Below are 24546 nucleotides of genomic sequence, written 5' to 3' on the forward strand. Positions count from 1 at the left end.
CACCCACAAGCTAACGGGCAAGCAGAAGCTGCCAATAAAGTCATACTAGCCGGGTTAAAATGGAGGCTGCAGGACACAAAGGGAGCCTATGCTGAAGAGCTCCCACAAGTCTTATAGGCATATCGGACAACCCCACACTCCACCACGAAGGAATCACCCTTCCGATTGACTTATGGAATGGAGGCAATGATACCGGTAGAAGTTGAAGAAGGATCTCCTAGAACGATCCTCTACAGCGAAGAAGCTAACTCCCAACTTCAAAGGGAAAAGCTCAACCTACTCTCAGAAGTCTGAGAAAGAGCTCGGATCAGAGAAGAAGCACTAAAATACTGCATGGCTTTAAGATACAATCAAAAGGTAGTACAGCGAAGCTTCGCCAACAATGACCTCATCTTAATCCGAAATGATATCGGAACAAGTCGGCCCGGAGAGGGAAAGCTAGCAGCTAATTGGAAAGGACCCTACCGAATCACAGAGGTACTGGGAAAGGGTTACTACAAAGTGTCCGAACTCGAGGGCGGAGAGCTACCGAGATCATAGCACGCCTGCAACCTAAGAAGGTATTATAGTTAAAAGGTAATAAAAGATCTTAGGACAAAGGTGCACTCTTTTTCCTAAAAAAGGTTTTTTAATGAGGCATCAAGCCAAGATCTACAAAATTACCTGTCTTAAGAAAGGGTGAAACACCCACGTGTATATATTTGCCTATTTTCTACTTTGAATAAAGTTTTTTCATATTTTCTACAAAATTCTCTTTATCAAGACGCATTAATCTGAAAACGCAAAGTTCATCGCCCGATTATAAAGCTACAGATCAGCAAAAGTGAAAACCAAATTCACTGCCCGACATGATCGACAAAGAATGAAAACTGAATTCATCAAAGATCGACTAAGCAAGGATCAAACTCTACAAAATCGGCAAAGATGAAAAGCGATAAAAACAGAATAATGCAAGAAGTTATAAAAAGTGATCCATGAATAGAGGCCTGACGTGGTCTGAAACAAAAATGGATCGCTAAGAAATAACTTGGAATGGACCGACGTAAAAGAAGTCGGACCAGATCAAAGCGACAAAAAGTTATAAAAAGTAATCCCTAAAAAGAGGCCTGGCCAGCCCTAAAAAGCGGATTACTAGAAATAACTTCCAAAGGGACCGACATGAAGAGGTCGGACCAAAGCTACAAAAAGTTATAAAAAGTAAATCCGTAAAAAAGAGACCTGACAAGGTCCAAATAAAACGAATGACTAGAAATAACTTTGAAGGGACCGGTGTGATGAAGTCAGCACGACAAAGCTACAAAGAGTTATAAAAGTAATCCATAAAAAGAGATCGAACAAGATCCAAATAAAATGGATTACTAGAAATAACCTAGAATGAAGTCGACATGAAGAAGTCGGCCCAAGCCAGTTAAAAGGCAAAAGAGTTATAAAAAGTAAATCCATAAAAGAAGACCCAGCAAGGTCTAAATGGATTACTCAAAATAACTCGAAAAATTCAACGAAAGAAGTCCACAGAACAGAAGGCGTGCGCTAGAAAGGACACAACTCGACCCAAAGCAAGCCACATCCTCACTCAAAATCAATCTACAAGTATTCAAACACAAAGGAAAGCAAAAAAGAGGTCGGACAGCAAAGAGCTCCAACACTCTTAAGATTCCTAGTGGCTCCAAAAGGTTGCAAACAAACACATCAAAAGGATAAGCAAAAGCTACTATGATAAAAGGCTCAAGAGACCTCTCAAAAGTCGACCTCAGAGAGCTCGAGAAGTTACTTTGTTTTTCTAAATAAGGTTGCTAGGAAAGGCAACCAAAATATCCAAATCCAGACCACAAGTCACAAAATAGAAAGTCCAAAAGACCCACAAGTCGGGCCATCACAAGATATGAAAGTAAAACAGAAACTATAGAGGATGCAAAGACTACTCAGTGACAGCATCTCGAGGCGAAGGAGGACGGGTCGCAAGCGGGACAGCAGCAACAGTTCCATCTGGCTGGTTCAGGATCTGAACATCAGGATCTGACTCAGGATAGCCAACTGGTACACGAAATTGTAATCTCAATGGCGCCAACAACTTGGTACGCACAATTGTAATCTCAACTCTTTTTCACAACTTCGCACAACTAACCAGCAAGTGCACTGGGTCGTCCAAGTAATAAACCTTACGTGAGTAAGGGTCGATCCCACGGAGATTGTCGGCTTGAATCAAGCTATGGTCATCTTGTAAATCTCAGTCAGGCGAATTCAAATGGTTATGGAGTTTTAATAATTTAAAAGATAAATAAACAAAATAAAGATAGAGATACTTATGTAATTCATTGGTGGGAATTTCAAATAAGCGTATGGAGATGCATTGTTCCTTCTAAATCTCTGCTTTCCTACTGCCTCCATCCAATCCTTCACACTCCTTTCTATGGCAAGCTGTATGTTCGGTGTCACCGTTGTCAATGGCTACTTCCCGTCCTATCAGTAAAAATGGTCCTCTACGGTTTCTATACGGCTAATCAACTGTCAGATTTCTCGTCTCAGATGAAAAATACCATGCACAGATATCGTATGGCTAATCAGCTGTTGGTTCTCGATCGTGTAGGAATAGGATTTACTATCCTTTTGCGTCTGTCACTAAGCCCTACAGTCGCGAGTTTGAAGCTCGTCACAGTCATCCCATCCCAGATCCTACTCAGAATACCACAGACAAGGTTTAGACTTTCCGAATCTCAAGAATGCTGCCAGTTGATTCTAGCCTATACCACGAAGACTCTAATCTTGAATTCAGATGCCCCATTGTCAGAGGGGAGTTGATGTGAATCGTTGATTAGAAACCCAAGAGATATACATTCAAGCTTATTTCCATATAGAACGGAAGTGGTTATCAATCACGCGTTCATAAGTGAGAATGGTGATGAGTGTCACATAATCATCACATTCATCATGTTCTTGTGTGCGAATGAATATCTTAGAATAAGAATAAGCATGAATTGAATAGAAGAACAATAGTACTTTGCATTAATACTTGAGGAACAGCAGAGCTCCACACATTAATCTATGATGTGTAGAAACTCCACCATTGAAAATACTAAGTGAAAATAGGGTAGGCATGACCGAATGGCCAGCCTCCCAAAACGTGAACAATGGTCCAGAGATATTCCAAAAGCTAATCCAAAGATGTAAGATCCAAGATGTTTAATACAATAGTAAAAAGTTCTATTTATACTAAACTAGTTACTAGGGTTACAGAAATAGGTAAATGATGCAGAAATTCACTTTCGGGCCCACTTGGTGTGTGCTTGGGCTGAGCATTGAAGCTTTCATGTGTAGAAACCTTCCTTGGAGTTAAACGTCAGTTTGTAACTTGTTTCTGGCGCTTGACTCTGGCATGCAACTTGTTTCTGGTGTTTAACGCCAGAATAGGGCAAAAAGCTGGCATTGAACGCCAGTTTGCATCATCTAAACTCGGGCAAAGTATGGACTATTATATATTTCTGGAAAGCCTTGGATGCCTAATTTCCAACGCAATTGAGAGCACCCCATTTGGATTTCTGTAGCTCCAAAAATTCCATTTTGAGTGCAGAAAGGTCAAAATCCAACAGCATCAGCAGTCCTTTTTCAGCCTCTGAATCAGATTTTTGCTCAGGTCCCTCAATTTCAGCCAGAAAATACCTGAAATCACAGAAAAACACACAAACTCATAGTAAAATCTAGAAATGTGAATTTTGCTTAAAAACTAATAAAAATAAACTAAAAAGTGAATAAAACATACTAAAAACTATATAAAAACAATGCCAAAAGGCGTATAAATTATCCGCTCATCACCAACCTTAGTGGTAGGAGCCGAAGAACCCGGGGCAGCAGGAGCTTTGGCAGAAGGCACAGGAAGCAGATTTACATCGTCGTCATCATCATCCGGGGCAGGGACAATCTTACCGTCCTCTATAATATTGTCTAAATTGAAGAGAGACAGGTCGAGCTCGAGAGCAAGAACTCGAACCTGAGACTTCAGATTCTCATAAGCAACAGTTACACTGCTCACAAGATGACCTTGGAGCTCGGCATAATCAGATAGAGCTGACTCCAAACTCTCCCGAAACTCTACCATCTCCCTATAGGTCCGGACGTAGCTATCCTTGTGCTTCTGGGCCATCTCCTCAGACAGATCCACCAGAGCCTTAGCCGCCGTAGCCTGAGTCTTCTCACCCTCCAACTCTTTCTCCAACTTCGCCACCTTCACCTCAAGTTCCTCTTTCAAACCTTTGATCCTATCATATTCTGACTTAACCTCCTCCATGAAAGCCTTTGTTGTATGCACTGGAACATCCTGAGCAGTCCGGAACAAGGCCACTCCCATGTGCGCCATTTTAACACTGTTTCGAGTGATGAATTCCAGATGATGAAGAATGGATATATCATCCGTAGGCACAATACCATAAGGAGCAATTTAGTGATCGACAAACCCCACAGCATCAAAATCAGGGGCATCAAGGTTAAAAGGTTCAACGGTCTTTTATTTTTTCGACGGCGGGCCAGTAGTGTGACAAGAGGTAGCAGTAGCACTTTGAAGAGGAATAGCTGAATGAACTGGAGGAGTAGGAACAACCCTTCTCGGCCCAGACGTGTCCGAGATGGGCTTCTTAGGAGGAACCTGAGAATATCCACTCTCCCCGGCCTTGGCCGAGATGTTCAAAGCAGCTGTAGCTTTTTTCGCCTTCTTAAAGGCCTTCATGGAGTCATTATTTTTAATCATCTCTGAAAATACACAGCAAGAAACTAAGTTATAAAGGGGAAAAGAAATCAACAAGAAACAAACAAAGCAACACAGGAAAGAAATCGGTCACTACCAAGCTCAGCTCAGAGAAGCGAGGGATCCCCTAAAAACTTTTTAGTATCAAGATAAGGAGGTTGTCCCCAGTTCTCCTCCAACACATTAACAAAGGCCTGTTCGCCCTCGTTCAACATCTCCCACGAATACCTCAACACCACAACATTCTTTTGCCACTCTAAAGGAAAGGTTGGCTCATCATTCTCATCCAGAAAAAGGGGCCGAGCTCCTTCAACAGCTCGGACCTTAAAGAAATAATTTTTGAAGTCTCGGAAAGACTCATCATACATTGAAAATACCTTTTTTCCTTGGGCAGACCGAAAAGAAACCCAGGAAGCTTTCTTTTTGGCAGAAATTCCAGGTTTGGTCAAAACAAAAAGGTAAAGAAAGAGAGTTTGAGAAGGCTGGACACCTAATTCACGGTATAACAATTGAAAAATCTTTATAAAACCCCAAGAATTTAAGTGGAGTTAGGACGGGGCTACGTTACAAGACCACAAAAGGTTGGTCTCGAAAGGAGTGAAAGGAAGGGTGATATTCATTTGACTAAAAAAGAAGTCGTACGCATAGAAAAAGGGACAGTCTCCAACAACTCGAGTAGAAAAATAAACTCTCTCTTCAAAAGTAGGGGATACAAGCTCATAATTCTTTTCATCACTGCCATTACTACAAATCCTATAAAACTTCCTAAGCTGCTCACAAAATTCAGAATCAACCAGTGAAACACACATAAGAACCATAGAATCCACCCAGTCGGCCATGCCATCAGGGACCTGGGAGGATGTTTCGACAGTATTTTTGCGAGAAGACATGAGATCAACTAGTCCTACAACAAGAAAAAGAAAAAACTGGATTACTACCAAAACAACTCATGAAAATAAGGTAACAAATCGGACAACAAAATTAAACAGCAAGTAGCAGACTCAGCGGTAAAAGGGAAAGCCCAGGACTCACACCAAAGTCCAGGGGCACCCTTTGGAGGCAGCAATGAAGTAAGGACTAAAACTTACGTCTCGACACCCCTCAAACTGGAAAAAAACTCTCCTTTGACAGCGACACTCCACAAAAAAAAGTTACAAAGTCACAGCAAAACCATCAAAAGCTACGAGCTTTTTCCCAAATTTATCAGCAAAGAGTTCTTTCAGACTCAAAGAAACCATCAACATTGACAACAGATAAGAGGCACAAGACAAAGCAAACTATCAGCATCAAACAGACCATGCAAGAAATCATAAAAAGGTGCAACCTTTCTCAGAGTCAAACAGGGAAATCATCAAAAGGCACAAATCAGAGATAAGATCAACGTGCAAAACCCTAACTAGCAGGGAACACGAAAAGCCATAGAAACCCCCCAAAACGCACAACTGATCAAAATACGCAACAAATACAGAAAAGATTCAAGCTTTCCATACACAACACCAAGATCAAAACTTTTCAAACATGGAACGAGCGCGGAAAAAAGAGAAAGAAAGACCAACCTGTAAAGTGAGAAAGCAAGGAAGACGAAAGCAAACAACGAACCCACACCCAACGATCGTGAAGACGTAGAACCTGGGAAGTCACAGACAAGCCAAAGAATGCAAGTACAAAAAGGTAAAAGTGGAGTCACGGTGAGCAAGAAAAAGAAGAAACTGAAGGGAGAAAGTCTTTTGGAAAAATTCAAAATGAAAGCAAAGAGGGAAGCAAAGGAAACGGCGAGGAGAGAGGTTAATAAGCATTTAAAACCCCCGCACATTCCCAAGGCAGTGCAAAAACGCGCGCTACAAGGAGAAAACGTTCCGCATTTAAAGCTACCAGATCGAAGTTCTACAAAAACAAATCCAACAAAAATGCTCGAGCTCGACTTCTCCGAAAAAGATCGAGGTCTAAAGGACTCATCCTTTAAAAAAGATTGAACTCAAGCAGGGGCACTGTTCATGCCCTGGGTCGAGCTATACGACCCGGGCTGATCAACGACAAATCGACCGACTTGTTCATACTAGGACTACCCGACCTCTTTACGAAAGAGGTCGGCCAAACCGCTATAGAGGCCCAAGAAGGCCCAAAAAAGAGGAACACGACCCAAATCTAAAGGCAGCCCGAAGCCTAAAAAGATAAAGGCGGTTCCCTTGAAGATAAGATAACTTCACTCAAAGATAAGATATGATAACTATCTTATCCCAAAGAAAGATCATTCTACACTATTATAAATACACTGGAGCACCCAGGTATAACTCATACTCTGATTCTACTAAAAACCTGCTTAATACCCTTGCTAACGTAAGTATCGGAGTCCCTTGCAGGTACCACCACCCTCCGGTGACGAAGGATCAGCACCGCCACCAAAGTCCAACATGTCAGACACGGCGGCTCCAGCCACCATTATCAAGTCAAACATAACAGCTCCGACCAGTACAAAAGATCTCGTCCGAGATTGACCAATAGTTTCAGATAACCCTTGGAACACCATGCATATGCAAAAAAGTAAGGTCATGCGTATGCATGACCCACACGTACGCACGAATTGCATTTTCTGAAATGAAACTTTTTCGTGCGCGTTTTGCACGTACACAGAAAAAGGGATTCATGTTTATGCACGAGGCATGCGTACTCATGATTACCATGTTTTTCAAGAAATACTATTTCAACTCTTTTTGCCTATCCAACTTGCTTTTTCACCTCTGTAATCCCTGTTTTAGAACAAGCGAGAGTGTACTGAATGTGGTATTCACAGTACTCGGTATGACTTCCAGTCTTCTTGTGTTTGGTCGGACGGGGTGGTGGAATTTTCTTTGTGTAGCATATTTCTTTATAGACGTCCACTAGGGAGACCCTAAGAGGGGGTGTAGTTGGGTACTTTTGAGATTTCACCGTGCTCAGATCCTTTTTTCTCTTGGATTCTCGTTCTCTATCCTGAGGTGAATAGGGCGGGTTGGACTTCAAAGGAGGCTCTCTTAGTTGGTAGTTTTCTTCCATGTTAATGTATTTTTCTGTCCTTTCCTGTACTTCATTTAAAGAGGACGGATGTCGCTTGGATATGGACTGGCTAAATGGCTCTTCTTTCAAGCTGTTGACCAAACCCATAATCGCCGCTTCAGTTGGTACGTTCTGGATTTCCAGGCAAGCTTTGTTGATCCTTTTCATATAGTCCCGAAAAATTTCCTTGTCTCCTTGTTTTATTCCTAACAAGCTCAGGACATGCTTTGTTTTCTCCTTTTGAATGGAAAATCTAGTCAGGAATTTCTTAGCCAAATCATCGAAACTAGTGACTGACCTGGAGGTAGGCCGTCAAACCACTTCATCGCAGCCTTTGTTAAGGTGGTAGGGAAGCCTTTGCAACGAGTTGCATCAGAAGCATCGGCCAAATACATTCTGCTTCTAAAGTTACCCAGGTGATGGCCCGAGTTGGACGTCCCGTCGTAGAGGTCCATATCCAATGACTTGAAGCTTCTGGGAACCTTAGCCTTCATGACTTCTTCTGTGAACGGATCTTGCCCCCCTAAGGGACTTTCGTCCCACCCTGACCTTATGGTCCGGGTTCTGAGGTTGGTTCCCATCTTTTGGAGTTTTTCTTCTATCTCCCTACGTCGCCTTACTTCTTTTCTCAATTTCTGTTCGACCTCTTGCTGTTGCTCAGCCTCGCAGATGCGTGAGCATCTTTCCTATCTTTTTCTAGTGAATTTGCATCTAATTTGTTGAGTTTAATAAAGAATTAATTATCTTTTAGCCAATATGGATGCTACTTTGAGTCTTTTGCAATTTTATTTATTTTAGGTAGCATTCGGCTGGATTTGGTGGAGTTTTTGCAGCACAAGAATCAAAGGAGATGGCAGCGAAGAGCGACGTGTACGCGTGACTAACACGTACGCGTGATTTGGAGCTTTCCACGACGACGCGTGCGTGTGACTGACACGTACACGTGATTTGAAGAATTGCACAGCGACGTGTGCGCATGACCAACGCGTCCGTGTGACTTGCGAAAAAGACCATCGACGCATACGTGTGACTGACGCGTACGCGTGACATGCGCCACGTGCAGAAAACATAGAAATCGCTGGGGTGATTTCTGGGCCCCATTTTAGCACTCAATTTAGGCGCGGATCCAGTGGAGCCAAGTGGTCCCCACGTTACAAGACGCAGAATAATTAGTTAATTCTGATTTAAATTCAAATTTGATTTTAAAATAGAAAAATATATTATCTTAATTTTAGATATTAATTTTAAATTAATTAGGATTAGTTATAAAAAAGGGGAGACTTCTCTTCATTGGAGGAGGTTCCATTAGGGGATTCCATTAGGGAATTCTATACAAATTTACAATCCGCATTCCATGAGCAACTAAACCTCCATTGTTAAGGTTAGGAGCTCTGTCTATTTGTATGGATTGATTCATTTGCTCTTTCTAATTTAATTCATGTTTTGATTTATATTTTAATAATTATTTTCGTTCTTTATTTTATGAATTTGGGTGGAACGGAAGTATGACCCATGTTCTAATTGAGTTCTTGTATAACTTGGAAAAGCTCTTTACTTGAACAACAGCTTGAAAACATATTATCCTGAATTTCTAATTGTTTGTATTTAACGGGATACGTGACATATAATCCCCTTATTTTTGGATAATTAGGATTCTTGTGGCATATAAACTGGAATTTGATCATCACCTTCTAATTGGAATTAATTGACCAAGGAATTGGTAGTTAATAAATTTTAGAGGAGACTAGGAATGTCTAAGGAATTAGGGTCTAGTCACATATAGTTTGCCATGAATTAAATCTTACATGATTAAAATAGTTAGTAAGAAAAGTTAATCCGGAAAAATAGATAACTCTGAAACTTTAACTGTTTTCTCCATATTTTATTCCCAACTTATTTATTTGTCTATCCTTTTGATATTCTGAGTTCGAATTTAAACCTTTTGAATATCTCAAAACCCTTTGCTGCTTGCCTAACTAAGCCAATCAATCAATCATTTTTGCTTGATCCATCAATCCTCGTGGGATCGACCCTTACTCACGTAAGGTATTACTTGGTACGACCCGGTGCACTTGCCGGTTAGTCTGTGATTAGAAACACCGCACCAAATTTTTGGCGCCGTTGCTGGGGATTGACTGTGATTAACAACTATTAGTTGTTTGATTGCTTAGATTAGGCGTTTTATTTTTAATTTTATTTATATTTTGCTTTAAAATTTTTCAAAAAAATTATTTTTATTTATTTTATTTAAATTTTTTTCTCTTAATTTTTGAAATTAAGTTTAGTGTTCCCGTAGTTATTTTTTCAAAAAAAATAGTAATAATATTTTTTTAAAATCCTAGTATCTTTCTGTGTTTAATTTTTTAATTTATAGTTCACTTCTTTTCATTTATTTTCAAATTTTTTTCTTCTTATTTTATTCCTTTTCAAAAAAAAATAAATAAATAAAATAAATTTCTGTTCTGTCTTCTTTGCTTTTCTGTTTACCACATGGTGCGTTTAATCCTTTTTGGTATTTTGTGCTAAGAAAAAATAATGGAGAGAGATCACATGGGTTACTACTCACACCCAAGTAGTGATTTATATTATGGTGGATGGAGGAACTATCCAAATTTTGGTTGGCAAAGTCAAAACCAAAGAAACTTCAATGCTCTATGTTCCAACTATCAAGAGCCACCACCTCCATATTCATATCAAGAACCATCACCTTTCTATCCATATCAAGAACCGTCATCTTTCTACCCATATCAAGAGCCACCATCTCCCTATTCATACCAAGAACCATCCTCTTTTTACACTTATCAAGAACCATCATCTCCTTCTTATGCATATCAAGAGCCACCATCTCCTTATTCATCTCAAATACCATCAGATCTTGAGCTTCTCATGAAAGAATTCCTACATGATATAAAGACAAGTGTAAAAAATGTAGAAAAATATGTGCAGACAATGATCAAGAACCAGGAAGAGGAACAAGCAAATTCCTTCCCAAGAGATACATTGCAAGATCCTATGGAAGAAATTGAGGAAACCAATCAAAGGAGTTTATACTCCAGTGAATTAGAGAACTTTCCACCCTCACATATGGAAGAAGAGGAAGATGCATAACCTCTCATGCCCTTGGTAAGCAACGAAGAAGAGATTGAATTAGAAGAAAGCTACCAAGAGGAAGAGGTTGAAATTGAGGAAGCTTGCAAAGAGGTAAAAGAATTCAAAGAAGAACACAAGGGAGTGGAGCTTACAAGACCTCTTCCAAAGCCATCACCATCCAATACAACATTCAAGTGGGTAAAATTCCTATCCTTAACCTTTACTTTCCCACTTGAATATGGGCTACTGGAGACGGATGGTCAACTTAGAGCTCTTTGTGACATTAAGAGTAAGAGAAAGATGGTTAGTGGCAAGAGTTGTCAAGCAAGGTTCAATATGGTTGCATGCTCCAAATTGAAATGCAAGGATTGGTGTAGAGCTAAATTGAATGGGTCTAGAAGGTTGTTTGCATGTCTCTGTGAGAATTCAGAACACTTGCCACCTGGTGGGAACAATGGTGATCCACAAGAAGACGGGTGTAAAAGCAAAGTTTGGGACCCTGGAATTCATTTCCACAATCAACACTCTTGGGGCCTTGTCACTTGCTACAACTTGTTCGAAGGCGTTATGCGCCTAATTAGGATTCTTGTGGCATATAAACTGAAATTTGATCATCACCTTCTAATTAGAATTAATTGACCAAGGAATTGGCAGTTAATGAATTTTAGAGGAGATTAGAAAGGTCTAAGGAATTAGGGTCTAGTCACATATAGTTTGCCATGAATTAAATCTTGCATGATTAAAATAGTTAGTAAGAAAAGTTAATCCAGAAAAATAGATAACTCTGAAACCTTAACTGTTTTCTCCATATTTTATTCCCAACTTATTTATTTGTCTATCCTTTTGATATTCTGAGTTCGAACTTAAACCTTTTGAATATCTCAAAACCCTTTTCTACTTGCCTAACTAAGCCAATCAATCAATCATTGTTGCTTGATCCATCAATCCTCGTGGGATCAACCCTTACTCACGTAAGGTATTACTTGGTATGACCCGGTGCACTTGCCAATTAGTCTATGGTTAGAAACACCGCACCACTCGCGTTCGAGTTGTCTCAAGCGGTCTTGTTGTCCGTGGACCATGCTCAGTATTTCCATTGCTGGGGTGTTTTTCCCCTTCGGGATGGCGTGCGTCGGAGTGAGATTTCTTCGGATGAGGATTTTCGGAGGGTGTCTCCCCGTGGGGTTCCTGCGTGCGTGGTGGTGGAGGGGGAAGCACGACGATATGATCATCCGTCTGTGCTCCTTCCTCAGGTACGGATGCAATGTGTCCATTGTTTAGTTGGTTGTCCGCCATGGTTTTGGGATGACTTCCAAGTCCTCGACAACGGTGCCAATATTTCGAGAGTTACGTGAAACGTCGGGTCGAGTCTGAACGTGAGGCTCAGGCTCTTTTGTAAGGCAGTGTCCGACTTGTTTGGTGTCGAGGTGCCGCCTGTCCAAGTTACTCATGAGGAGGTGGGGGTGGTACCTGCAAGAGACTTAGATACTTAAGTTAGTAAGGGTTTTAGGCAGGTTTTTAGTAGATTAGAACGTGAGTTATACCTGGGGTTGCTAGTGTATTTATAGTAGAATTTGATGACCTTTCTGGGGGCGATAATCTTATCTTATCTCGTATCTTGGGAGTTTGTTGAGATCTTATCTTTTTATTCACTACTTTCTAGAAGCAGTGACCTTGCTGCGTTAGGTGCCCGGAGCCTTGGGCTCCTTAGTTGGTAACCGACCTCTTCTAAGAGGTCAGCTAGGTTTGGAGGGTCGTCCTCTAGAGTCGACCCTTTCATCTTTGTAGGACCCAACATCGTTTCCGAATTAAGATATAAACAAATAGTTTACTCTTTTTAAAATTTAAATTTCACATCTTTTAGTTAAATTATAAATTATTTATCATTTCAACTAATTTAATTTTTATATTTTATATATAATTAATAAATATAAGAGGGAAACAATAGCCATTTTAATGTTTATTGATACGTTAGTTTAGTAAAAATAAAAAAAAAAAAGTCAGACATTTCTTTTGTACATCGCCGATGTCCACACACTAGTGATAATTAAAGGTAAAAATTTCCACCTACGTCCAAGATTTAATTTCCACCTTGATCCTGTCGGCAACAGTCATGAATATAAGGCGCCAAATCAGCACCACATGATTGTCTTCATTCAACCAAGCTGTCAATATCCACTCCCACCTACTCTCTCTCTCTCTCTCTCTCTCTCTCTCTCTCTCTCTCTCTCACGCAATTGAGTTGAGCCTAAATCCTCATCAGCACTGATAACTTAAACTGAAACATAAAGTACATTACATAGGCTACGATCATGGAGGGTTTGATCAAGGGGTTGGTCCATGCTGCCCTTGGTGACGACGACAATGACGACCGCAACAACCGCCGCGATTCCCGAGATGAACGGTCTAGATCCTCCTGGGCTGAGGTCGTCTCCGGAGATCAGGATCAGGATCCGCAAGATCATCCTCCTCCCAGACACCACAACTGGACTTCACAGGTTATTTCAATTCCCCCTTTGGTTTTAGAATCAGATTCAGAACACAAATGAAATACAACGAAAATAATAATCAGTGTCTTTAGTGATTATACCTGTCTTCAGATCCAAATACATTTTTGTTCCGTCTCAAAAAATCAAACGTGTATTCCCCAAAGTACAGACATTTAGGTTTTGTGGAATTTAATTTGATTCTATTCGAATTGCATGAATAATTAGTGCTACTCTGAAATTCAGGGTAAAATTACATTTGAGATTTTCATATGGTATAGTGTGACACTAAATACCTATGTAAAGATTAAATTTGAGGTTTAAGGATGATGAGTGTAATTCGCACTGAGATTTTATGAAATATACACCATGATTCTGGTAGTATTATTGTATCTTGTAAAAAAGAGACCTTTAAATCTATGTAAATCGTAGACATAACACTTAGGTCTGCTATGATCCATGGAACTCGGACGAATAGATACTAGATGAGTGAATTTCAGTTATCGTCAATGATGTGAATGCAATTTGCCCTACCTATTCTATGCCAAATCATTGCGAGTAATAGAGACTTTTTCAGGAGGAGCCTCGTTATGAGCAGGAGGAGTGGCGCCAACAGGGTTCTAGACTTTCCAACAGACCACAGAAGGTCCCATTTTGCCACTTGTTCAATTAATCTTGTCATTTGCTTCATCGAATTCAACCCCAACAACATATGAACAATTTAATTTTGCTTCATTAGTTTGTTATTGTTGCAGGAGGAGCAGCGGCACGACGATAGTTATGGGGATTCCTACAGGCCTCAAAGGGTGGGTGAATTCATGTTCATTGTTAAATAAATGAGTTGGATGAGTATTGTCCTCCTGTATAAGCCCTGAGTTGATCTCAGTTATCTAATATTGATTTTGATGGTGTTGCTGTTATCATATTGTAGGAGCAATATCGTCCAAAGCAAGAAGAGTGGGAATCTCAGAGTTCCAACAGACACAAGAAGGTTAATATATATGTTTTCTTTTCCTTTTCCTTTTTCTTTTTCGTACCCCTCCCTCCCTCGTGCCTATTGTTAAGATGCTAGCTTGAAGTAAACGGAAAATTGCAACTTCGAGTCTTTCTTGAGATTATAATTTAAAACTGTGCTTATTGACATCGAGAAATATGGCGTGGTTTAGCCCTAAAATATATATAATACATGTTGATTACTATGTTCATCATGCATGTAGCAAGTAAGATTGTTCTAGTTATTTATTACCATAGGGTGTGATAGATATAGTTTGCTTCTGTAATGAGATTACACTTTGTTATATATGTTAATGAAAAATAAAGTTGTGATAACAGAATCACATTCAAAAACCAAGCTCTTGTACTCCTGATTGTGTGCCCATTTTCATATGGCACTGCTTTGATCCAAACGTTTCTGCTCTCTCTGCTTACAATTTCAGATTTTTATAGGATAGGAGTATTAGAAGAAATAGTTCCTTTTTAAAATAAAAGAGATTATATACATGATAAATGATCCATTGGCTGAACATTTGAAAATCAGGTTTCATGATAGTATGAACATCAAACACATCGAGGGAACTTGGTTATTGGCCTTTTTTTTTGCTGATGCTGTTGGTGAAATGAAATTTAACTATATTGGTGAAATCAATTTTATATTTTGCAGTTTGATGAAGAGAACAATGATGGATGGCAGACTGTTGGCAAACCTTCAAGGCGGCAACAACACAAGGTTTGTCTTTTTAACTTTAATCAATACATCAAGCAGAAATAAAACTCAGAGATGCGCTTTGAGTGATTTGTATGAATTTAAAAGAGTTTGCCCCATGTTAACTTTGTCGCAAGTGTGTGATGATGTATTAGTCCTGAACATGTATGCTGCATCACTATCTTAATAATAGATCTTACCATCTTGATTTAGGTTCCCAAGGATAATTGGAACAACTATAAACTACCACCTGATGAGCAAGAATACTCTAATGATATTGATGTTGGTGGTCGTGCGGAGCCTTCGAACGACGAGCTTTATGATTTGTCTAAAGCATGTGACAAACTGTGGGACCTTGATTTAAATCGTTTGGTACCGGGAAAGGATTATGAAATTGACTGTGGCGAAGGAAAGAAGGCTTACCAAAAGGAAGATATGGCAGAGGGTTGCTTGTTTACTTGGGTTAGCGATGATGTATTCAGAAAGCCTACTTTTGCGCGGTTTCTTTCTCTTCTAGATAACTACAACCCGAATCAAGGAAGTAAGGAAGTTGTCACGTCTGAAGAGAGGCAAGAGCAAGCTTCTTTCATTGAAGAAATTAGTAGAACAGCACCAATCAAATATCTGCACAAGTATCTTGTGTCCAAGGGTATTGCATCAGGGAGCTTTCAAGAATTCAAAAGAATGATTAGCAGCTTGTGGTTTGACCTTTATTCACGTGGGGGAACATCTGGTTCCTCCTCTGCTTTCGAACATGTTTTTGTTGGAGAAATCAAGAACAACAGTGAAGTTTCTGGCTTTCATAACTGGCTGCAGGTGTGATGTTCTTTTCTTTTCCCTTCCCTCTTAAGGTCTTTATATAATTAATGTCAAATTTATGGTATATTTTCTTAGGATGTCAGAAGTCATATTCAGAGTTATTTTAAGCACTCATTTTGATAGCATTTGTTAGGCAGTTCCTCTTCTGTTGATCTATTCACCGAACCTAGTGATATTGTAACATGTTGAGTAGCTTCACAGAGAAAGATAATGAAACTTTGCAGTAGTGTCATGCTGTCCTTTTATATTGTTGCTAAAAGATAGATGACGGCTTTCATGGTATATTTTGTTTCTTTAGTTTGAAATTTTCTGTATCTTGTTCTTGTCATTATTACATCTCATTTATTGAGCATATCCTTCGCAGTTTTACCTTGAAGAAGCAAAAGGGAGGGTTGATTATCAAGGCTATATTTTTCCCCGTAGACGTGGTGAAATTGTGAGTGATTATCTGTTGTTTTCTATTTTCAAATGACTATTATTTCAAGCATTCCACTTCTCACTGCTGCATTACTAGAAATCAATGCATATTGAAAATTATTCCTCAAGAAATCTTTTAAAAAGAATTAGCTACTGAGTTATAAATTATAATCATAGCTCTGTTTTATTCCATACCAGTTTTTATTAGTTCTTTTGTCCAAGTTTTTAGTTAAGCACAGTTATACTTTGAGCAGTAAGTAATTAACCTTATCATCATCGTTAATGTTCTTTGCCGTTGTTGCTTACAGCCAGACTCAGAAACACAGCTTCTGACAATTCAGTTTGAATGGAATAATGTTCTAAAATCTGTATCAAGCACTTTGGTGGGAGTGAGCCCTGAATTTGAAATTGCTCTGTATACCCTCTGTTTCTATGTGGGCGAGGAGGACAACCACATTCAGCTGGGTCCATATTCAGTTAATATCAAGTGCTACCGTCTCGGCAATCGAATTGGATCTGTTTATCCCATTGCTGAATCCTGAATCTTAAGCTGCTAGCCATGTTGGTTGTTTTCCTCTGAGGATCATGTCATGTATTTATACATACTTGAGAACTTTGTACTTCATTGCTGTAAAAGGAAACAGTATCAGTTAGAACAATTGCTGTTACAAGGTAGCACAATATATGCATACATATATGGGGCTATTTTGAATAGGATGGATAAATATAAAATGAACATATCGTCTGGAATTATTATGCCACTTTTCTCTCTCTTTTTTTCTTTCTCAGTCTTTCATTGTAAGCTATAACATTTTTTGTTTTGAAAGGTATTGTAAGCTGTAACATGTTATTAAATATCTCACTAGTTTTGTTGGCTTGCATAAGCTTAGAGTGTAATACACTCGGATTGGATCTTCTCATTGAAAATTTTACATGATTAAAGTGGGGCTAAGTATGAGATTGACAAAAAGATCTAATAATCAGTAGCGAAGACCAAAACACGATATAGGTTCGTAAAACTTTCACGCAAGAGGATCTATTCTCGTGATATATGTTTGTTGGAATTGTCTATGGTGGGGAAACTTAATTCTGGTCCTGTAAGGACCCTTTAAGAATATGCTTAATTAGTGGTTCTCCTGCAATTCGTACTTGACACTTTTGTTTAAGAGATTTTGCCTCACTATTTTTTATAATTGCAACTGATGTCCATTGGATTAAATAAAGTATTGATGGCTCTCTTTTTTTTTTTTTGGTCAGTGGATTAGACAACCCCCAATCCTAGGTACTCCAATGGATTGGACAACCCCCAATCCTAGGTACACAACACACCCACACATTGGTCAGTGGATTAGACAACCCCCAATCCTAGGTACACAACACACCCACACACTCCTCACATATTTATCACATTTTTCTTCAATTGCATCCTCTATGGTTTGAACCCTAGACCTTGAGGTGGAGAGGGGGGAGAAATGCCACTAGAGCCAAGGCTCATTGGCATTGATGGCTCTTAGTTGCACATCACTTTGGTTGTAACAAGTGATTTTGTTGGGCTTCCACGAAGATATTGGGCTGGGCTGAGTTTGGTTTTATATGAATGACAAAGACTAACATTAATGGGAGAGGAGCCGACAACTACGCGGCTACGCCGCACCATAGAGAGATTGAGGAACGAGAGTCATGGCTGGGTGTGGAGAGAAGCAGCACGAAGCCAAGCGCCGATCGGAAGAACCGGCGCCACCACGGACCATAAGAAAAGGTTGGGTTTCGGCCTCAAATTGTCCGGGAGGTCGGGTTGACACAGGAACCGTCACACAGTTGCCAAGAAGAACGATGAGCACCGACGTCGAGAACCATCCGCCGGAAAGGAGAGTGAGACCACGACACCGAGTAACTGGTTCTGAACAGCAACAAATGAACAGTTCACACGGTGGAGATCAACAAAGTGGCTCAAGTGCGATGGAGGCGACGAAAATCACGATCCCAGCAGCGGCAGACAAAGACGGTTAGAGGTCTCTCCTTCTCAGAGGAACCCATGGAGGCATGGAGCAGCGCAAAGTCGAGGACGATTAGGTAGCGGGTGGGGAGGGTGATCAGATGGGTGGGTATGGATAGTGTATTAAGGGTGGGTCTGTTTGTTGGGCTCTGTCCAAAAAGAGAAACAAAATTTTTTAAACATATTGAAAACCATCAACAGACCAGTCAGCCTTACATGAAAGTTTATGATAAATTGCCACTAATTTTTTTAAAATTCTATAAAGTACCCTGGTCCTTCAAGGACTTGGGTGTGTTTAGGAAACTCATTCGGAAGAAAGAAGCACGTTTAAATTTTTTGAAAGTTTTAACTTTTGGTTTGGTAAATTTTTTTTTCATAAATGCAGAAGTGATTTTGCTGCCAAAACTACATTTGCAAGAAGCAACTATTTGTAGCTTCTGCGTTTTCTTAACTGGCTTTTAGCCATAGATACTAACAATTTATTTACCTTTTATTAACTTTATCCTTTGTATATGTTATTGTATTATTTATAAAATTCTTGTTATTTCTATTTATATGAATTCTATTTTTTATTATTTATTATTTTTTTTAACTATTTATTTGACATTATACACTTTTATAATTGTGATTTTTGTGTATTATGTTTGTTATTATCTTTTTATAATATAATTTATTAATTCTATTAGGTAAAGTAAATTAAACAAAAAATTAAATATAAATAATAATAATAATAATAATAAATTATAACATACTAAAAAATGAGTACCAAAAATACTAAAAATATATTATATAAAAAGATCATCAAGAACTTTTAGATTTGTTTCAATCACTATAAAGTAAATATTTAATTTTTTTTATTATTTTCAGTATTCTTTTTTATAATTGTAATTCTCGTATATTATGTTTTAGTGTAATTTTTTATAATATAGATTATGATTCCATTAAAAAAGATAAATTAGATAAAAAATTAATCATAGATATAATATAATCATAAACGTTGGATTCTAAATTAATATTAAGAATAAGATTATTGAGAGTACTAGAATAAGAATATGATGTAAAAAATACTAAAGTAACATTTAATACTTAGAAAATATAACATATTTGATTAAATATTCTTTTATATATATATAATTTATATTTTTTATTTTTATTTAAAAATATATTTTATCTATTTTTATATGTTATTTCTATTTTAGTAAGTAAATATTAATTTTATTATAAAATTAACTAATAAGATGTATTTAAATATCTAAATTAAGATAATAGGATAATATAAAAAAAATTTAAGCTGATGTCTATTTTAGTAATTTTTTATCTAAAAGTAATTTTAAATGGTATAAACCAAACAACATTTATTTTACTATAATCCATTTTGAATCAAAAATTACTAAACATAAATCATTTTAATACAAACTTACTTGATCAAAATCAAATTTACAAAATCAATTTTATGCAAACTCCCGTTTGCAAACTGTAATCCAAACACACACGTAAAGATACTTTCTCCGTAGTAGAACCAGCCATATTTGTTGTGAGTTGTGACAATGAGAGGTGTAGCTCTGAATCTTAAAAGTTCCATTCAAGTCCCAAAAAAAAAGGTTCCATTTACTCTTTGATGTTGTGCTCCAAGGGCAACCCTTGGTATGCCTTAAGAAAATATCTCGGAATTCTGAAGATATTTTGAAAAGGAAAATCTTTTTTGTTATTCAAGTGCATGCTTTAATTCTCAAAATTCATAAATACTTCACTGAAATTAGTTTTAGTTCTACTTAAAAATTTCCTGCCATGAATTAAGTTTAAAAGTGGTCCCTCACATTGACCGTGTATATTTCTAAGACAGCATCTATTTTCATAGAAATATTTTACATATTATATTATTAATATATCTGTGAACAAATTATGCAAAGTAATTCGTCCATTTTTCATAAAAAGAGTTTATTACTTGGCCAATTATGTTCGTGTATATTAAAAATCAACCATTCATTAGTCGTTGCATATAGAAATATGTATTTGACATGTTTTATAATTTTTTTATTATATTATTATAAACAAGTTTGATTATTCTAATATATATAACAAGTTTGATTATCCTTACAGCTGATTATTTAATTAAAAAAATATGTAAATTAATATATATAAATACATGACGGTTAATTTAGCGAATGATCTTTTAGTATGCACACATTTTTGTTACTCATCCTTTTTATCTTACTCCATTTTCACCAAGGAAAACTCTTTTTTAGCTAAAAAAAAAAAATAGCCAGTATTCGAACGACAATGCCATGTTTGTCATGTTTTATTGATTTCCAAATCTTAAAATTGTTTGGTTCTTACCTAAGAATTGAAGCTTCCTTGATGTTATATATTTATGTCCTTTCAATTACACGTTTTTTTTTCTTTCTGGTGGTTTGAGCTTAATTAGAATTCTTTAGGTTGTGAGATGAAGTGTGATAAATGGAAAGATAAGGCTTTGATTTCCTCCACATAATTGGAAAATGGTAGGCCTAAGATTAACATGGACACAGCTCAGCTCAGTGACCCTTCTTTAGCATTAGCATAGAGTACAAAAACATCAAAGATCAGTTGTGTTTTGGAAGATTCTGCATCATTTGTTTCTGAAACAAGAAGATCAACTTGCGCAGATTAACAATCACAAATTAAACACTTCGTCATTCCATTTGATGATTGATGATGCATGTTTACTTGTAGGGGAACCTCATCATAGGTGGTACATACTTATAGCAAGGTTCTAAAAATTGAACTTGTTATTAAATTGATAGAGTTAGAAGCAATCGAAATTCAACTGAGATTGAATCGAATATAATAAAATAATATATTTATGTATAAAATATATTTGTTTAGAAAAAAATAATTTTTTTGTGTTTTGTTATTTTAAATCGGTGACTTCTAAAAAATCAAACCAATTTAACCAATTAACCAATTCTTTGACCAATTTTTTGATTCTTTGACAGATTTTGTTACCAATCGATTTTTCATCCGAACTGAACCAATTCAATAGCCAATTTCCGGTTAAGCGGTTGAATAAGCCAATTCGGTCCAATTCTAAACCATAATTTATAGTTTCTAATAAGAATTCTTTTTTTTTTGTTTATTCAAAAAAAATGTTTAATTGCTATGAGCTAATAGTATAATACACTTTACTATCATTCAAACATCTAATCAAATAATTGTAGTTGTAACACTTTTAAGAAACTAGATGGTTAAGTCCATTATTTTTAGCTAATATAGTGGGATTTTTTTAAATAAATAAATTAAATATTTTATTTACGGATATAGTTAATTTGTAGTCTATTTATCATTTGTGTTCTTTTACTTATCTCGTTTACACTGTAAATGAGATAAGATTTATTTGTCGTTGCATGTATCACGTTTGCACATATGATAAATGATGGAGAGCGATTAACACGTATCTCTTTTACACTGTAAAGGAGATATGCACAAACTTATTTCGTTTACACTGTAAACGAGATATTATAAAAATTAACTTATTTGCACGGTAAACAAGATAAAGTACGACAAATTTTGAACAGCTATAAAAGGTTTTGCAACCATTTGTATTCTCCACAAATATTTCACTTCTTCTCCTCTCTTTTCTTCAATAAATTTAGTAAAAATGTCTAGAGGTAGTGGATATGTTGTTGTAAGTGTGTATCCCAATTGTCATATGAGAAACAGTGACACTAGGGTTATATTTGAGTGTGATAATCCTATTCAGTTGTGCACTCAGAGAGTAAATTCTTTGTTTGAGCTAAAGAGTCTAATATTGACGAATTTTGGTACTAACGGGGCAAAAAAAGTTGGAAGAATTAGGTATAGATTGCTAGTACTGATAGAAAACAGAGTTTTTCGATTTCGTCTATTTTGACTCAATGGCGATGAGCATGTGCGCCTCATGTTTGATATCCACAGGAGAATCACAGCGGAACAAGTGATAGAGCTTTCTCTAGAAGTTGGTGATGTTGTTGGTAGTTGTTCTATCCATTCGAATTTCGTCCAAGATGACTTACCTCTTGCACCACTACTGCTGCACTGTGTTAGTCCAGTGGTAGACATAGACGTGGATGGTGAGAAGTCCGATGAGAAGTATGTTACCGTTAGCAACAATAGTAGTTCTTTTGAGGATGATGAGGAAGAGGAGTTTGTACTAGAAACTCTGGTCAGTGCTTCAGTTTGCTATCTTTTGCCTGCCCTGCAACCAATTCCAGAGTTATCAGTTGTACCCAGTCACTATCATACATTGGATCTGGACGCAATGTATGAGAAAACTCTATTTTTCAATATGGGTGGAAACGATTACAAGATAGACGATGATGTGAAGTTTTGCATTAGTCATAGATTCAAAAGCAGAGAGGCAATCATGCAAGTGTGAAGAATTACAGCATTTGAAGAAGTGTTGAGTATCGAGTTGTGGAGTCAAATCGATCAAAGTAAAGTACTGTGTGCATTACAAGCACTTTGCGGTAGGATATCCTTGGAGCCTCCGTGTTGCCCTTCGACAAAATCTCGAATATTGATAAGCCTTACTTTATATTGTAATGTATATTCTTATTTATCATAAATATTTTGATTTTGAATGCCTACCGATTATATTTTTATTCATTAGGGAGGTACGTAAATTTGGCGGTGTGCACACATGTTTAGCCTCCACTATATCTCAAGACCATCGACAGTTGGACAACAACCTTATTTGTAGCGTCATTCTGCCCCCTCATACACTCCAGCCCATCAATTACTATCTCTGTTCTACAAGGTGCAGTTAGGCAAAGTTATCACTTCAAACCCTCATACAGAAAAGTTTGGATGGCGAAGTAAAAGGCAATTGCACAGATATACAGTGATTAAGAGAAGTCATATAATAAGGTGCTGAGGTTGCTGCAAGCATTGTAGAGTTGTTGTCCCGAAACAATATATGACTTTTGAGCGATACCGTACTATGATGGGCATTTGATAGATCGATGTGCTGCAGAGCATGACGAGTGGCACCTCTATGCAAACATAGTGAATCCCAAAATAGACAGCCACACCTCTTGAAATTTTCTAATAATGGCAACTATCTGATATGAACCTGATTATTTGACTTCTCTATCATTAGGTAACCCCTGATCAGCAACAGAATGTAACACCTCGTGTACTATTGGAGTACCATATCTGGAAGTCACGCAAGCACTCACCCACTAGCTTTCTGTGCGTGCGTAATCCAATGTGGTACGCAATATCTTATAGGTTTATGGTGCACTCATCCCAAGGCAGGTGAAAAGTGTGGGTCTCTAGACGCCAACACTCCACGAATGCAGTAATCAGAGGATTGGCAAACATAAAGTCCCTAAACTGCACCGTGTTGCCACACCCAGTCTCCTTCAGTAAGAGAGAATGGCGTTCGGTGGTGCAAGAATGTGGCTCACTCGCCTAGGGATTAGTAGGCGAGGCCTCTGTTAAAAAATTAACATTTTAATAACAAATATACTTCAAAAGTAAAATTTTATATTTCAAATAAAAGGATAAAAATTATAAAAAACAATTATTTCATATTTCATAATTTAGTTGGATTCAGAATAATTAACTTTAAAAATCAAACATTTTAAAAAATTTATCCAACAGTATTACAACAAATATTCAGTAAAACAAATTATCTAACATATTCAAAATTAAAATTAAAAATATAAAATTCAAATTAAAGAAATAAGAAAATGTAATAAACATTTACTAAATAAATTAAATTAACTAATAAGTTAAATTAAATTAATTAATTAACCCTTAATAAGAATACATTCCATCAGATACTAAATCTATAAAAATACCCTAACTATAACTATATGTTTATTTAACTAAAACAGGAAAATAACAACATTAACCTGAAAGTTGATCGCTCCAACGATATGCCACATTGTGTTCAGGCAGTTAATGACATCATCTCATGCATCTGCGCGTGCCATAAGGTTCGAGTACCTCAATAATATCAACAGAAATGTCCAAAGGAGGGAGAAAGTAAGTAAAAAATGGTTTAAAAATGACAACAGTCACGCTATAAACGGCTTGCTTATATAGGCGCGGACCTTACTTATCTCGTTCACAGTGTAAACCGAATAAGCTTGTGCATATTTGGTTTACACTGTAAACGAGATGAGCCTTATTTCACAACACGTGTGCAAACGTGATCCATGCAACGACAAACATGTCTTATAAATGAGATATGCACAAGCTTATTTTGTTTACATTGTAAACAAGATAAGTAAAAAAACACAAG

At 37.4% G+C, this 24546-nt stretch overlaps 1 protein-coding gene across 1 annotated transcript; it reads left to right on the top strand.

Moving 5' to 3' along the window:
- Positions 1 to 12883: 12883 nt before the first annotated feature.
- On the top strand, positions 12884 to 17166 carry LOC112801499 (uncharacterized). Its single transcript, XM_025844278.3, has 8 exons — positions 12884 to 13356; positions 13922 to 13990; positions 14100 to 14150; positions 14276 to 14335; positions 15005 to 15070; positions 15260 to 15862; positions 16230 to 16301; positions 16591 to 17166. The coding sequence occupies exons 1-8, from the start codon at positions 13171 to 13173 to the stop codon at positions 16822 to 16824; spliced, it is 1341 nt and encodes a 446-aa protein (XP_025700063.1). The 5' UTR covers positions 12884 to 13170; the 3' UTR covers positions 16825 to 17166.
- Positions 17167 to 24546: the final 7380 nt, after the last annotated feature.

The sequence above is a fragment of the Arachis hypogaea genome, chromosome 1, assembly GCF_003086295.3.
Source record: "Arachis hypogaea cultivar Tifrunner chromosome 1, arahy.Tifrunner.gnm2.J5K5, whole genome shotgun sequence".
NCBI lineage: Eukaryota > Viridiplantae > Streptophyta > Magnoliopsida > Fabales > Fabaceae > Arachis > Arachis hypogaea.